This window comes from Caenorhabditis remanei, chromosome IV (genome assembly GCF_010183535.1).
Source record: "Caenorhabditis remanei strain PX506 chromosome IV, whole genome shotgun sequence".
In the NCBI taxonomy this organism is placed as follows: domain Eukaryota; kingdom Metazoa; phylum Nematoda; class Chromadorea; order Rhabditida; family Rhabditidae; genus Caenorhabditis; species Caenorhabditis remanei.
In genome coordinates this window covers 18959458-18976949 of record NC_071331.1, presented here as the reverse complement: position 1 = coordinate 18976949, position 17492 = coordinate 18959458, and the positions used below count along the sequence as shown (strand labels likewise).

At 35.9% G+C, this 17492-nt stretch overlaps 1 protein-coding gene across 1 annotated transcript; it reads left to right on the top strand.

Annotated features, from left to right (window-relative positions):
- Nucleotides 1–2574: 2574 nt before the first annotated feature.
- GCK72_015204 (uncharacterized protein) lies at nucleotides 2575–15697 on the top strand (the record flags this gene model as incomplete). The annotated part of the gene is made up of 20 exons (XM_053730695.1): nucleotides 2575–2832; nucleotides 2955–3101; nucleotides 3812–4030; nucleotides 4080–4350; nucleotides 4493–4649; nucleotides 4745–5047; nucleotides 5099–5282; nucleotides 5885–6097; nucleotides 6325–6708; nucleotides 8007–8327; nucleotides 8373–8552; nucleotides 10754–10885; nucleotides 10935–11095; nucleotides 11144–11341; nucleotides 12201–12384; nucleotides 12480–12644; nucleotides 12697–12927; nucleotides 14322–14474; nucleotides 14522–15015; nucleotides 15637–15697. 20 exons carry the CDS (start codon nucleotides 2575–2577, stop codon nucleotides 15695–15697), a joined length of 4416 nt encoding a protein of 1471 aa, XP_053585467.1.
- Between the last annotated feature and the right edge of the window lie 1795 nt (nucleotides 15698–17492).

Genomic DNA, 17492 nt, shown 5'->3' with positions numbered 1-17492 from the left:
AAAGGTGACCGATTAAGCTGTGTATGAAAATGCCGGTCAAATTGGAAAATTAAAATTTAATCTGCCTCCAAGTCTAGTGGAGCGCGTTTACTTTCAGTACTCAAACTCAGTCAGGTGAATGATACAGTAAACTAACTTTCTTAAAAATTTACAAACCTGTCTGTTGAAACAGTATTTTTCAGACTTGTCACGGGCCGGGCCGGGCCGAAATCAGGAAAAATCTCGGCCCGGCCCGGCCCGGCCCGCTCGGCTCGTTTTGAAACATTTTGAGTTTTTGAATTTTTTTGGAATTTTTTGAAATTTTCTGAAAAATGTGAATATGTATGATAATTTAAGCATTTTTACTCTATTTTTTCTAAAAATTTCAAATAAAATTTGGTAAAAACGGGTTCCCATTTTTGAATCCGGGCAGACCGGGCCAAGAGAAATTTCGGCCCGGCCCGGCCCGGTCAAGAAAAATCTCGGCCCGGCCCGGCCCGGCCCGACCGGGCCGAAATCAGGAAAAATCTCGGCCCGGCCCGGGCCGGCCCGATTTTTGACAAGTCTGGTATTTTTATTTAAATTCTGTAACATCACCTTTCCTGTTTTCTTCCCCATTCCAAATTCTGTCTGCTCCAGAAATAGTTCATACCCTCCAACTCAAAACAATACCTCCTCTTGCTCCTCTCTCCTTCAAACCCATTTAGTCAATTCGAAACCTAATCTTCAAAACTTTTTTGTCTTTTCTCTCCCATTTCTATTGACCATTGACCCCTCCTCCTCCGAAAAGCTAAAGCTAAGAAAATATCGTTTTGTTTTCTTTCACTCATTAGGCTCCGCTCCTCCCGAATATTTACCTTTTGACCGTGCTCACGCACGTATTGGATGGAGAGAGAGAGAGAGTAACGAGAGATGACAGAGAACAATGGTCATCTTTTTGGGTAAATGAAAAAAACGTCTGCGGAGAGGAGAAGCGAGAAAACAACAATTTTGGGGGAGCAGAGAGTCAGCACTTTTGAGTGTATCTATTTGACAACTTTTTCTACGCTTCTCTCGTTCGATTTCAATGTCTTTTGTTTCAAAAACATGACCACCAACCACTTGTCCTCTCTAACCTAACCTAAGATGTCTCTGACAATTGACTGATCACTTATGTTACTGATACCCCTTCTATTCCACCCCTACAAATACCTCTATATCACTTGCATTCTTTTTGTTTGAGCACGCTTCTCACCCCCCTTTCGATCTCACTGATTGCGGTCATTTAGTGTTTGTATCCGTTCTGTCAGTGACACATACCCATTCATTGATTGATTTTGAGAGTTTTACTGTTTCAGAACTTTCTGGAATTTAAGTATCAATTTGTAAAACTGATTTATTGGAAATTCAACTTTCAATTCTTTAAGTTTAGTAACTAATTATTAATGGAGCAAAAGTACAAGAATTTACTGTTTCACAACAAAGCAGCTAACGGTCCTGTCGGGGTTTCAAAGTTTCGTGACTTCATAATTTATTTCCACTATTTCAAAAAATTACTGTTTCATGTGTTAAATTTGTAAACTAAAACATAATAAAAGTTGTTATGCAACTCACAGAGATAATTGTCATTTAATTTTTACCGCTTCCACCATTACACTTATAAATTTATAAGAAAAACATATTCCGTTAGATTTGCAGTTGATTTTTGCACAACTAAAATAACCATAACTTCCATTTTGACTTGTCGAATTCCTCTAACACAAGTTTTGAAAAATACTGTTTCTAAAAATGTTATAATCTAAATGTTTGCATTTGGAAGACATTCTTTCGTGATTTTTGCTTCACATCTATCATAAATATTTGCGAACATTACTGTTTCAAAGGATCAACTTCTTAAATTTCACACTTTTATCAAATTCGTATAAGACTTTTTCTTCAAATCTATCAATCCTCTTATTTCTAAATTTTACATTATTAAACTTTTTGTAAACGTTCTTACAAATTCTTTCACAATTTGAACTTTACTACTGAAAATTGTTTTCCATATTTACCGTTTCAAAACTATTAGTTATAGAACTCTCAAATATATATATGTACTGGTCTCGTCATTACCATTGTAATTTCAGAATTTTCCGGAATTTTCTGAATTTTTCTGTAAAATAGAGCAGAATGTTTGTTCTAAATATTTTGTATAAAAATTAGTGTCTCAACTTTTCAACTTTCGTTTTTGTTTGAGTATTTTTAACTGTCAACTGATTATTGGTTTATTTTTAAATTGGATTTGAATTTTAGAATGCTCAAATTTAAAATTTGTTGTTTCAGTTTTTTTCCAAACTTTGAGAACATCCTTTTATCTCACTTTTGTTGCTGGATTTCTATCTTTCACATTTCACATTTCCTCACTGTTTCAAAGATTCGCTCTGAGTAATTTTTATCGTTAGGATGTCGTTCGCTATTCGATTTTCATTTTCACAATATTTCAAAAATGTATTGCACTTTCAAAAATTCCTGAAATAAGCCATATTCAATTTTTTCCTCGTTACCGCAATCAAATTTTTGAACTCGTATTTTATTTTTATTTTCTCCAGTAATCAACATCCACAATCACATGACCGAATGATGAGGCATCGACGACGTTCCTCCACTTCAATTTTCCTCATTTTTCTTATTTCCTTCTCCTCATCGGTCCCCTCAATTTCCACTCAAGACCCACAAATATCGGATCAACCGATCATCTCAAATCATGCTCCAGTACTTCAAGTCTCGTCTACAGAGGGCTTTTTGGCTGAAACTGCTGAAATTGGAACGACGGTTCGGGTCTCGCCAAATAGTCAATCAGAATCGTTGCAGATTTTGGTGAATGATGAGGATTTGGTAAGTTTTTGTACCTGAAACAATGAAATAATACACTGTTTCAAGTTTCATTATAATATTGAGTTCAAGAATTGTACTCTTTTGTTGAGTATCCTCTCTCTGAACCCTTTCAATGTTTTCAGCAACCTGGAATGCCACCTGCCACGTATCAATACATTCTGACTGGTCTCGGAGCAACTATCTTCGCAGTTGACCAGAGAGGATATGTGTATTTGAATGTACCAAAAATTGATGCGGATCCACCAAATCCATCGACCTATCAGTTGAATGTGAGTTGTTTTGAAAATACTAGGACTAATAGAACGGTAGTTTTTATTTTAAGGTTAGTGAAATTATGAAACAGATTTTTTTTCTAAAATTTTATGTGACACCACGAGCTTTTTTCTTGGCTCCATATCGCTGGTATTATCGGTTTGCGAACTCGTGCCGAGGGTGTTGAAGGTGCATCTAGTTTATTGGAGGTTTCGCGAAATGGTCTCAAAAAGATCAAATGCCGTGTTTTTGAGCTTGGCAGGTCAGAAAAGTACTGCAAATCACGTTTTACGCTTTGAGACCATTTCAAACAAATTAGATGCGTCTTTAACACCTTCTGGCAAGTGTTCCTGAACTGATAATAGTGATAACTCAGAGTCGATACTATGCAAACTTAAAATACATAGTTCGAAATAGAGCCAATTTCAGCAAACATGTTAACAAGAATTATTTGTTTATATAAGAATGAAACAGTAAATTTTACTTATGTTAATATAAGACGGACAGAAAATAACTTTTCGAAAATCTCTACAACGAAAAAAGTTATTCAAAAAATGACTGCACCTCAAAATTATAGAAACTTGTTTTTTGGACTAGCTCCGCCCACTCCAAATCGGCACGCCTGTCCATTTTTGAGTGTCGCTTAACTAAGGCCATATCCACCAATCAAATAACACCACATGTTTTCCAAATATATTCTCTGAAACTGCAAAATTCTCTTTTCCAGGTTGAAGCCCGCGAGGTGAACACAATCCCAACGCGTCGAAGTGAACCCGTCACCATCACAATCCACATTTTGGACGTAAACGACAATTCTCCACAATTCGAACAACCGATTTATATGGCGAATACGACTGCAAATGGAGAGGAAAGAGATGTGGTCAGAGTGGTGGCGACGGACGTGGATTCCGGAGCATTTGGACAAGTCACTTATGCTATTGCTCAGGTTTTATCGGGAAACAGAATAAATGTCTCATTATAAAATCTTGTTCCAGGTAACCAACGGAGCCGAAGACAAATTCCGTTACGAGCCAGCTACCAATATGCTCCTGGCTACTGGCCATTTGACTCCTGGAGAGAGATATCAAGTTGTAATAGAAGCAACTGATGGAGGTGGCAGAAGCTCTCAGGCTATTGTGATTGTCCTGGCAATGGATCCATCTCAACACACGTTTAGTTCGTTGGCACCACTTCCAGGGATGGAAACTTTTATGCCGAATCCATTGGCTATGGCTACGACTCCAGGGACTATGGTCACTAGTGCAGGTTGGTATCGGCAAAGATTTTTGAGACGGAGAGGGCATCTAGCTTCTCTGCGTCTCTGATCTTCAGCTCCAAAACTTCAAAACTTCGTATCTCCCTTCAAGCTCAATCAATTTTGCTCCATTTTTTTCGATTTTAATTCCAGAATCCGAAGAAACCATCCAAACATTTGTCACCGAAGTCAATGAGAACACCCCAGCTAACACGGTTGTGGTTTCATTGGGTGATGAGTCTTCCAAAGATTTGACGTATTTCAACATTGTCGGTGGCAATGAGGAAGGCAAATTCGCTATTGATGATGCGTGAGTTTATTTTTGAATTTACTGTTACAGAAATTACTTAAATGCGTTCTGCATACACACTTTAATAGTTCTTCGATATCCGAAAAACTTTTCAGTGGCACCATCGTAACCGCTGACGAGTTGGACCGTGAGAAGACAGCAATGTATTCTCTCCAAGTGGAAACGAGATCTCGTAATCCAGATCAACATTTATATTGGACACTTGCCCAGGTTACTGTAATGGATGTCAATGATAACTCACCGATTTTCACTGATCCACAGCCAATTCGTCTAAGATTAAGTATTGATGACATCGAGCAGTTGACTGCAAATATGATCATCGGAAAGATTGGAGTAGAAGATGCAGATGCTGATGATAACGGAAGATTGGAATTGAGAATAATGCCACCACACAATAAGTGAGCTCTATGCCCGATGGAAACAGCTTCTTTTTAAAATTTCTGTTTCAGACTGTTCGCTATCTCCAATGAAGGAATTCTGAGTGTCAATGGAGACTTTACTGCTGCTCATTTTGGAGAGCATGATGTCACAATTGTAGCAAGAGATCATGGAGAACCATCACTTGAAACAAGAGCCAGAGTGCAAATTTCTATATTCGGAACTTTGATCACTATGGCAACGGTAGCGCCGACGGTGAGTAAGAGATAGTTTCTAGTTTGAAACATTTTGTCTTTCACATATCCTATAAGATTCGAAAACTGTAAAAATCACTATCTGATTAATATTGGAACAGGAGAACTTTTGTGACAACTTAGTTTTTGTTGAAAACAGTAATGGGTTTAGACGGATTGATAAAAAAACATTCAATAAGTTTTATGAACATTTGAGAAACAGGAACTTTTATTGTTATTAATTTATGTGTATTCGACACGTTTTTTGAGTAGAAAAACACTAAGCTGCATAATGAATGTTTAGCTCTGAAACATCAGGCTTGACATATATGAACAGGGTTTAGATGACTATAGAGATCCATTGCAATTAAAATTAATTCGACAAAATTCATTTCAATTGTTGAAAGAGAAATCTCTCGAGAAACATAACAAGGGAGATGTGTTTATTTACTAAATTTGAATGCACGAAAAACTCGTTTATAAGATTCGGAACTTCTTTTGTAGGCCACTTAATCAACAATGATAACGCTCAAGTTTCTTTTTCAAAAATTCAAAAATTTGTTGAAACAGTAAATAGTTTCTTAGCCCATCCCATGTTCAAAATTCTCATTAAAATAATTTCAGAACGAAGTATTCGAGTACACTTCAAGCGTCGAAGAAGAGCCACAAACCACGAATCCAGACGAGTTCCTTCAAACCGTCACCATGCCTCCATCCACCAAAAACCAGGTCCCTCAACAGATATTCTCCTCGTTCCCGGCACCTGTACAGACGTCTGCTCCGGAACCAGAATTCCCACAATTCCCCACTTTCCCAACACTCAGTCCACATCCTCAGGTTAGTTTCACTGTTTCAGAGTTGTGTCAAAAATTTTATTTAGAGTTTCAGATTCATTATTCCATATTAGTTTCCCTCTTTTCCCGCTTATTTTATGTCAACTTCACGCTTTTTCAGTTTCTCCGTCCCAATTCCGATTTCAGTTTCAAATTTCAGAGTTCCTCCCCCTTTTTAAGTTCTTAAATTCCAAACCATCCCTCATTTTCCTCAGTTCATATCCATTCCAGATCGACGAGGAAACCGAAGAAGAGGAAACCGAGAATCCTGAAGAGTATCCGGATACGGTACCCACCGTACCGACGGCTACAGTACCCCAACCGGATTATTCGGAAGAATATGGACAAGAGGCAAGTAGCACGAGTAGCACGACTCAAGTACACGGCGTTTGGTCTGAAATATCCGAGTTCCCTGAGACAACTGAAACCGACACGTTTGGCACAGTGCCCCCAGATACCGAATCCACTGCACCAGCACCTGAAACTGCACCTGAAACACCCGATATCGCACTGGAAACCACCGAAATGCCTGAGAATCACACAGAACCATCCACGGAGAATGCAGAGAATGCAGAGATCGAGAATTCGTGGCAAGAGGAATTCGGCACCAGTCAGGTAGTGCATGCTTCTACGCCCCTCGAGCACTTTAACTAACAATATTTCTTTTTTTTCATTTATTTATTTGTTTGGAATTTGCTTGGACGTTGCTAGATTGGTGGTCATGAAATGGGTCTTTGAGAAATAAGGGAATGCAAATGCGCTCTATTGATAGTTGGAGAAAGAGAGATGCAGAGAAGCCAGACAGTCTTGTTTCTCTGCGCTCTCTCATCTCTCACCCTCTATTCTTGAAAGATCAAAAATTCGCTGAGATCCCACGTTTTGAGCCACTTTGAAGGTTATCAACGTTTTTTTTTCAATTAAAAATTAATTAGACACTTTGCTCTTGCCAATTAGTGTTCAAGCGGATCCAGCAATTTTCATAACGGTTGAAACAGAAAATTTTGTTTAAGAAAAAACAGTTTTTTTTTTCATTTTTCAGAATAATTTAAACCATGCCAACTTTCTTCTCATACTATTCAGAAAACCTGTAGTTTCATATTTGATAAGAGACGCAGAGAAGCCAGACACTCTCGTTTCTCTGCGCTCTCTTATCTTTCACCCTCTAGTTTTGAAAGGTCATAAATTTGTTGAAATCCCTCATTTTGAGCTGATTTTTGGTTCATTTTGAAAGTAATCAACGTTTCTGTAAATCAATAACTTGTTGGAGATTATGGCTTGTCTATTAGTGTTCAAACAGATTCGGTAATTTTCGTAACGGTTGAAACGGAATATTTTGTTTAAGAAAAAGTTTTTTTTTCACTTTTCAAAATAACTGAAACCATCTCAATTCATTTTCAAAATGTTCAGAAAACCTATTTACAACAAGTTTTTCAAGTAAGGTTAGAGACGCAGAGAAGCTAGACACTCTTGTTTCTCTGCGATCTCTCATCTCTCACCCTCTATTTTTGAAAGATCATAAATTCGTGGAAATCCCACATTTTGGATGGTTTTTGGCTCATCTTTTGGCTCATTTTGATGGTAATCATACTTTCTGTGAATTAATAATTTGCTCGAGACGTTGCGCTTGTTAATAAGTATTCAAACAGATCCGGCAATTTTTGTAATGATTGAAACATAATATTTCTCATAATTTTGAACTTTTTTCTTTACAAAACTTAGCTCAACTTTCTTCTCAAACTGTAAGGTTAGTAAGAGACGCAGAGAAGCCAGAAACTCTTGTTTCTCTGTGCTCTCTTATCTCTTATCACAAAAAATACACTCCAATAGAGCGCATTTGCATCATTCCCATTTTCTGCCTTGTGCTTGATCTACTTCTTCTCTCTCATTCCCTCTCATCATACTCTTTGTTCCAGGAACTTCCATCCCACCCAACAACAAAAATGGCTCCACCAGTCACTCAAGCTCCGCCTCCTCAACCAGCTCAAAAACGACTTGCTCCAGTCTTCAAACCATCTCAAATCACAGTACAAATCGATGAAAATGAGTCACAAGTAGAGATTACGAAAGCCCATGCCACGTATCCAGATGGGTTGTCTGGAACGATTACATACGTTCTTCATAAGGGAGATCCCAGTCTTTTCTCTGTATCTTCTTATTCTGGATCTATTAATTTATTGAGAGCATTGGATGCAGAAGCCAACTCGACTGCCACTATTCAAGTTTCCACTTCGGAGGTTTATTTTCTTATTTTTTCATTTTATTTATTTATTTTTGTCCAGGCCCAAACAATGGAAGTGGATCCAAAACTCGCTCATTTCGTTAGCATTACAATTAACGTCGCTGATAAGAACGATTGGATTCCAAACTTTGAAAGTGGATCATATGAATTCGATGTTAAGGAAGACACTCTTCCGGGAACTATTGTGGGACAAGTTAATGCATTTGATCAGGATAGAGATGTGAGTTTGGGGGAAACGCATTGGAACTGTGAATTTTAGATGTGATCGAGTCAATATTTGTATGGAACTAAAGATGAATTCACATGAATGTTGAAACAGTAGAGAAGCAATTAGGTTTTAGGTGTTCACTCAGCAGAATTTATTTCGTAAAAACCATGGCTGTTTGTTCTGCCGATTAATAATTTTTCTGATCATTGATTTTTAAATTTTGTTTGAAACCGCATAATTTTGTTGTGTTACCCATTTCGTCAGTGGCTCTCAAGGTTCGGTCCTGGGATGCGGTGTGTTTCTTGTTGCGGAATTTCTATTTACGGCGCCTCTCTACCACACCCCGGGTCGAACTTTGCGCGAGCACGGAGCCATCGGAAAATGGGTAGTATAGTGAAAATTGATTGTATTTTCGCGTTATCCAATAATTCAAATAATTCTATCTCACTTAATAACATTATTGAAACAGTAAAACTCGGAATTTTAAATATTGAAAAAGAAATTGAATGTAAGTATCTAAGTTTCTCCTCATTAAAAAAATAATAGTTTTGCTTTTTGTGGTAGCTAAAGCAAAGCGAACTTACAAGAATTTGTTTTAAAAAAGTTATGAAACAGAAAATTTTTGTAATTAATTTCTTAAACCTGAAACTGAGAAGCTGAAAAAATCAAACTAATTAATTAACTGAATTGTTTAGAAAACGTCAGAAATTTGGCAAGAGTTTTATTATCTATAAAATTGCTCATACCATTCATAATTTTTGTAATAAGCATGTTAAAGGGATGTCTCCTCTTTGGATTACTAGTTTTTCTGAAACCTAACTTCAAATTTTTTTTGAAACAGCATTATTTTGTTGATTAACTTAATAATCCAAAAAAGTTATATTTGACTAACGTTATTGAAAGTAAAATTCGTAATTTTAATATTAAAAAAAGAACTAAATCAAAGTTTCTAAGTTTTCAATTAAAAAAACGTATTACATTCTAGTGAAACGAACTCACAAGTATTTACTTTAGAAAAATAATGAAACAGAACATTTTTGTTATTAATTTCTTAAACCTGAACCTGAGAAGCTGAAAAAATCAAACTAATTGAAACGAAGAATTTACTAGTTACATCAGTGTAAAAATTAAATAAAAAATAATCAGGATGGAGATGTGAGTTTGGGGAAACACATTGGTTTGTGAGGTTTCAAAACTGAAAACATTCAAACTGTGAATAATATTTTTATGAAAAAAAAATTCATATGAATGTTGAAACAGTAGGAGTAGTTAGGTTTGAGGATTAACACATCTTGATTTATTTTGTTAAAACCTTACTTGTACAGTGTATTTTTTGCACATTAAAAACTTTTCTGTAAACTATTTCAAATTTTGTTTGAAGGTCAGCCACCGGTGAATGGGTAATATGAAAAGCAGAAAAGTCAATAATTCAAAAAATTCTAGCTCAGTTAATAACATTATTTTACCAAACAGTAAAATTAATTATTTTAATGTCTAAAAAAAGCTAAATGTAAGTTTCTAAGTTTCTTCATTTTAAAAGTTCGTTCAAGTGAAACAAACTCACAAGAATTTGTTTTTAAAAGTTATGAAACAGTACGTTTTAATTATCAATTTTTTTATACTTAAAATCGTAAAGCCAATTAATTAATTAGTATTTCCTTTAGACATAGTTCACTAATTCCAAAAAGTTTGTGGTTTTCGTCTTATCTAAACTTGAAACCGAACATTTCTGAAACCGAAAAGCTGAAAAAATCAAGTTAATTAACTAGCTGAATTGAATTATTTACAAAATGTCCGAAGTTAGTGTTATTATGTATAAAATTCCTTATGCCATTCATTAAACATCTGAAACAGAGATGTTTCCCATAAAACTTCAAGAAAATTTTGAAACAAAACAATCATTTTTTAATTGAAACAGGAAACTTCATTTCACAAAAATAACAAAACAGATGAAGCTACTAATAACAGATCGAACCTTCATTGATATTTCTTAAACTGGAGAGACAGTACTTTTTTGTTCATTTTTGAGTAGAATAACCATTGAATATCCAGAAATCAGGTAAATGCTGTACTGGCAATCAGGACTTCCTCTGACAGTATTCACAACAATAATACAATTACCGAAACAGCAACTAAAAATTTTTCTGTTTCATCACTAAATCTTTTCTCAATTTTCAAATTATTTTTCAATATTTCATCACTCCCATATTCAGGATCCAAACAACCGTATCCGGTACCGTCTCCTGTCTGCAGGTGGTCTGGAAGCCCATTTCAATGTGAATGCTGAGAGTGGATTGATCACTTTGGCAAGGCCTATTGATGCATTCGCCGGGGAGAAGATTACGGTAGGTTACTGTATTGACTGGAAAAATAGAAATGAGCTCCGAATTTCAGCTGCGAATCGAGGGAGCCGACAGTGGAATGCCACCACTCTCCTCCACAACTACAGTACTCATCAACGTGGTTGCCACGTCATCTCACTTGATTCCTGACGCCTCGCCTGTCTCGAATACACCGAACGAGGGAGAATTGCAGTTCAGTTTGAGAAATTATACGTGAGTTTAAAAAAACTATTACTCCAATTAAAATTATAATTTTTTCAGAGCATCTGTATCTGAAGCTGTCCGTCCACCTCACTTGGTTCAAGTACTGTCAGTGATGAATAAACCAACGGATACCAGATTTATCATCTGTAATATTGTATCTGGAAACTATCGTGGAGCATTCGGAGTCACTGCTGGAAATGATGGAAATTGTGAGCTGAGAACGCAGATGGAGTTGGATAGGGAGACTGTTGAGAGGTGAGTTTTTTTATTTTACTGTTTCAAAAAAGAAAAGAGAGACTTTACCGAATATTACAATTAATTATCGCATTGTTTTATTTTCAAATTTGAAAATTTAAATGTTCTGTTTCAAAAAGGTCTATTAAAAATTCACGACATTTTTTAATCGTTGAATGAGTGATGATTTTACATTTTCTAAATTTACTAGCCAAGGTCATGGAGTCAGTTTTGATCTATGGGACGTGACTTATATAATTGGAAAGCTGAAAAAAGGTTGATTCCAAAAATATCTTTAGTTTTTGCCCGCGAAACCTGGTATTCGAGAAAAATAAAATTCTCAACGATTTTTGGTGTCGAAACTGTAAAACAGAAGTTTTTCCTAAATTTTCAAATTTTCAGATTCCCAGCGTCTTAATTTATCTAGGCATCGTTTTTCAGCATATCCAGTTTTATTTCAAAACGCAACGCAAAACCTATATTGGTCTGCTAGCTCAAAGACAGTAGTTTGTAGTCGAACCAGCACACCCATTTGGTCTGCTAGCTCACTACAAACTACAAAATTGGAACTAGCAGACCAAAATGACGATTTTCAGGGAATGAAAACAGAAAACCGATAATTTTTCATTTTTCCGAACGTTGACCTTCTTTTCTTTTTCTCGAACACCAAACCTCAAGAACAAAAACTGAATATACGTCTGGAATCAGCGTTTTCTCAGCTTTCCAATAATATATGTCACGTCCTACAACTCCAAGCTGACTCCATGACCTTCCTTAGTTAGTATTGCTTCAAAAAAACGTTACGAATAAAATATTGTGTTTTCAAAATAAATGCATACACCCTATCGTTTTCCCCCCTTCAATTCGATCCTTTTTACAGATACCTCCTAAATGTGACCGTAACCGCTGGAACTCAAACCGACTATGCGCTTGTCTCGATTACTGTACTGGATGTGAATGACAATGTGCCTAGATTCGTTTATGATTCGGATCTCGGATTGACCACTTACTTCGGAGCAGTTTCCTCGGTGGCCAATGCGTTCACAAGAGTGCTAACAGTGAAGGTAAGTGTTACTGTTTCAATAATAATATTAGTTTTTAGAAAACTTTTTGTGATAGTAATTCATTGAATGGCAGTAACTTCTAATAAAAATTTTAGGCTGAAGACGCAGATCTCGGAAACAGTAGTCTCGTGAACTATGCATTGGATCCACTCTCCGCCCATTCCAAATACTTTTCAATTTCTCCATTCGGTGAAATCAGTACGAAACAGAGCATGTCAACTATTTTAAGCAGAAATCGTCTTCAATTTTTCGAGTTTAGAGTAAGTAATTCTACCTGAATAGTATTTCAAAATTCAAATAATTTATTTCAAGGTATCCGCTTGTGACTCGCCAATATCCGGTCAGCAGTTGTGCTCGAAGGCAGATGTTGTTGTGAATGTAATCGGGTCGACCAATAGATTCAAAATGATTATCTATGGATTAAACCCACAACAGTTGAAGAAACATGAGAAAGATCTGGTGAAATCGATTAGGCAATTCACTGGAAGCTGTAATTTATTGACAATTGAGAAGATGATTGAGCACACTGCTATTGAAAATCAGGTGAGTGTTCAGGGGTCGAAAAGTTTTGGTTTGGGAGGTGAAATGGTGCATCATTCAAAATGTTCAAATGCTTGTAGCTCACTTAAAAGTTATGTGTCTCGGCTTAAAAACCAAATTTTTCAGATATTGTTTTTCAGTGTAGGTGTTTCCAAGAGTGATTGCAAGGCTTTATTAAGAAAAATAAACAACATTTTTGAAACAGAACATATTTATAGAAAGTTATAACATATTTTTTGATTTGATATCTCGATTACCAATTTATCAATTACGAACAATTACGGTAGATTTGAAAACAATTGTGAAACAGTAAAATTTTATCTGAAATTTTTTGTCCCGGTTCCAATTTTTTACATGAATTTTTTTTAAAGGAGGAAATCGTAAACTATTTTGAAAACTCCAGGGTCATATCTCTTAAAATATTCGTCCCTTATGAAACTGTCGATAATTTTCGGATTCACGTTTCAAATGTTCTTTCTATGCTTCAGAGAGTGATTCCATAGTTTTATTTAGAAAAAAAAACAAAATTTTTGAAACAGAAAATGTTTATAGAAAGTTATAATTTTTTACCGTTTCAATGTCTTGGAAAGTTCTTATGAACTTGTTTTGTAAGTGGAATCTTTTTTTTTGATCGTGAGTTTTTTATAACATTTTTTTATAAACTGGTTTCGAGAAAGTTAATATTTTTGGATGCATATTTCAAATGTTCTTTGTATGATTCCGGGAGTGATTGCATAGTTTTATTTAGAAAAATAAACAACTTTTTTGAAACAGAAATTTGTTTATAGAAAGTTATAGTTTTGTACTGTTTCACAGTTTTTGTAAAGTTCTTTTGAACACGTTCTGTTAATGGAACTGCCGTTGACAAATTAATTAAAACAGGTGTTTTTGAAACATTCACTGCTTCGATTTTTTCACAACTTTCGGTAACAGAATAGTTTGTTTGAAGTGCACCTGTTTGGCGTAGTGGGAATGATTTTTCAAGTATTAAACGATACGTTAATGACTATTTCATCTTAAAAGAAGGGATTTTTGGAAATTTAGGAAAACATTATATTCATCAATTTACCGTTGTGTTTTCTTTCTAAGAATCTTTAAAAAATATGATGAAACAGTAAAATATTTGGTTAACTAACATGTTTTTGATTGGATATCTCTTACAATTAACGAAACTATCAATTACAAACAACTACTATAGATCTCAAAGAATTTGTGAAACAGTGAATTTTTATCTGAAATATTTTGTTTACTTTCAGTTTTCACATAGCTCTAAAAGGAGGAAATCCTACACTACAGGGAACTCCAGGGTCAAATCTTATAAACTTTAAGTTTCCTATGAAGCAATTGATATTTTTGAAAAAATGTTTCAAATTTTCTGGAAATCAAAAAACTTCCAGATCCGAACGGACATCTACTGGTACGCAGTGAACCCCACAACAAAGAAGATTTGCAAGAAACAAGACATTCGAAAGTTATTCGAGACGTCGAATGTTCAATTGATTGCTGGAAAAGTGCAGCCATGGTTCAGACTGGAAAGAATTTCAGAGGATGTGAGTATTGTTTTTTCCATTTAGTTTAAGAAATCGATTTGTTACAGGCCGGCGAAGAAGGAAATCTGTCGAATGGAGGGATTCTGTCAACCAACTGGAAGACATCCAACATTCTTTTGATCATACTTGCTGTCACCGTTGCTCTCGGAGCTATAATTGGAATCTGTGCCATTTGTGTCTTCTGGAATCGATACAAGACGGCGCAACGGAATGCATCCAACTTTTCCCACTCATACCCTCAGAAGTTGGGTCCAATCTATCATCCAACAATGGGAATGGATCCACGAACAGAGTATGATTATGAGACACAAAATGTGAATATGTTGATTTCTGATGAGGATTTGACAATGAAGAGTGGATCGATTGGAGTGCCAGCACATCAGAGAATGGGTGGTGGGGGGCCACAATTTGGAGGTCCTGGATTCGGAGGACCTGGGGGACCACAGATGAATGGAGGAGGGGGTGGAGGAGGAGGAAATCAGAGTTATAGAACATATGGATATAGGCCTGCACAGAGTACGGCTTACGAAGGAGATTTTAGGTGAGTGTAGGGAGAAAAATCAATGAAAAAACGAGAAGGTTTGAGTGTAGTTATGATTATTCAAAGTTCAGGAGGAGAGAGTGAGAGGGCGCAGAGAAACGAGAATGTCTAGCTTCTCTGTGTCTCTCGCCAAACATTCGACTGTTCTGATCCACTTTCATCGCGTTTTGAAGCTAAAAACGAGGTTTTCAAGTTGAATTAAAGTAAAATTTATGAAAATTTTCAAAACTTTCCTGTTTCGAAAAACTGTGAAAATTTTCTAATTCTTGAAAAAGTTGTTTGTTGTAACAAAGTGGTTTCTGATTTAAAACCTTGTTTTCATCTTTTTTCAGCAAAATTTGAAGTATAACATGGGCGCTTTTCAAGCTGGACATAAATTATATGGCTACTCGGTGGACGCAGTTCTTACAACTGCGCTCCACCGAAATGCCCTTGAAAAATGTCTCATTTTCTCTGAGTCTCTCAATTTCGCACACGATTTTCTTCGGTTTCGGTAGAGCGCGGTTGTAAGATACGTGCCGCGCTAATAAGTTCTTCAAAACTTTCCTGTTTCATAAAGCTATGAAACTGATTAAAAAATTGATTTCCTTTTCCCATTTTCAAATAGTTCCTTAATTTCAGCATAGAAGAATCAATGTACGCAATTAATCCATCAGGACGACTGGATCCGGTTACGAAGTGAGTGCCATTCTTATCTTTTTTTTCAGCCCTTTTTTTAATTCGAAACTTTCTTTCGTAAATATAATTTTCAGTCGAGTAATTCTTCCGACGAATTTACCGCGAACAACAAGTAAGATATCTATATCAAAACGCTTTTCGGTTCTAATGCTTCTTTTCGTTTTCTAATCCAATTGGTTTCTTGACGAGACGTGACTGGCGCTTCTCTGTTTTGCATGGCTTTATTACATTGTTTCAGTTTCATTAAAGGGTACTGTAGTTAAGATTTTGGACTACAAATATTAATTGAGGGTGGAGTTAAGTATGTAAAAGATAAAGCTTGAAATAGTACGATTCGTCAATGACCTTTAACCAACAACGATGAATCTCCAAAATGTAATGCAAAATCCGTGAAACAGTAAAGCAAACTCTTTGAAATCTCAAAAATTCTAAAGTTTTACAGAAAATTTACATCCAAAAGTTTATTCATTTTACTATTTCATGTTTTCCTCTTATCAAATCTTTACTAATAATATTCAGCAGATCTGTCTGTCTGTCCGTTTGTCGCCGACTCTAGCGCCTTCTGTACTGAACCGTTTTCAATGAAATTTACACAGATCGATTGGAAATTTGTCCCGGATGATGCCCGTCTATTTTTTTAGTTAAAATAGTTCTAAATTAGGTCACTACGTGAAAAAAAGTGGTTTTCAAGCCTTTCAGTGGCTTTCATTTCCGTAATAGGGAAATAGGAGTTCACGGGGAAAATAGTTATAGAACTTTTTCATTCTTCATATGAATTCATTTCTTCAAATTGTCAGGAAAAATGCGTGGGTTTAAACAATTTTTTTGGTTCTATTCCAGGTTAGATATCCTTTGAAAACTCGAACGTTCCATGAAACACTAAGACGTCCCTTAAAACACTTAAACGCCCTGTCATGCCCTAAATTTTTTCCGAAAGTTAAGACTTCTTTTCAAGTGTTCAAACGTCCCAAAAAACATTTAGTTGTCCCAAAAAACGTTTAAAAGTTCCATAAAATGTTTAGACGTGGCTTCCTTAAAACATAGACACACTGATGCTTGCTTGCACTTTTTTCCATAACTTTAAGCTAGATGCTGGATGTCTCTGTGTTAAGGAATCCACTACTTCCCGGGTGCTGAGCCATTATCATGTCAAGATTCAAGGACGTTTTTGTTTTTAGGCAATCACTACTTGCAGGTGTCACAGCAAGCTCTTGGTTTTGAAAGTTTAAGGGACGTCCAAATATTTTTTGAACGACGGTTAAATAAAAGTTTGGGATTTCAAGGGACATCTGAACGGTTTTGGGACGTCTAGACATTTCTGAGCATTTTTGGGACCCCAAAGAACGTTTAAATGTTTTGAGGGACGTCTAAGTGTTTTAAAGAACGTTTAAGTGTTTTAAGGGACGTTCGAGTTTTCAAAAGACATCTAAACTGGAATAGAATCTCTTTTCTTGACACCCTTTCAAAGTTGGACATTTTTAACTGAAAAACGGTCAAAGTTGTTCGATTTATGGCCATTACTGTACTCCATTTTTACCGGCTGTCTAACTTTCACACTTAGAAATATGTAGAATAGCTTTGAAGTCTTTTAGAGAAAAAAAATCAGAAAGCAGAACAGTTCAGATCAAACCAGACTGAAGAGAAGATTTCCGTGGATATGAGAAACAATCTTGAAAGATTTTGGGGAGGGAGGCGGCATGACTGCCGATCAGTCAAAAACTTAAAAGTAGTACTTTAGGTTAATTTTTTAAAGATGTGAATAGAAAAATTTCCAAATTTCTAAGCTTCAGTAAAAGAGT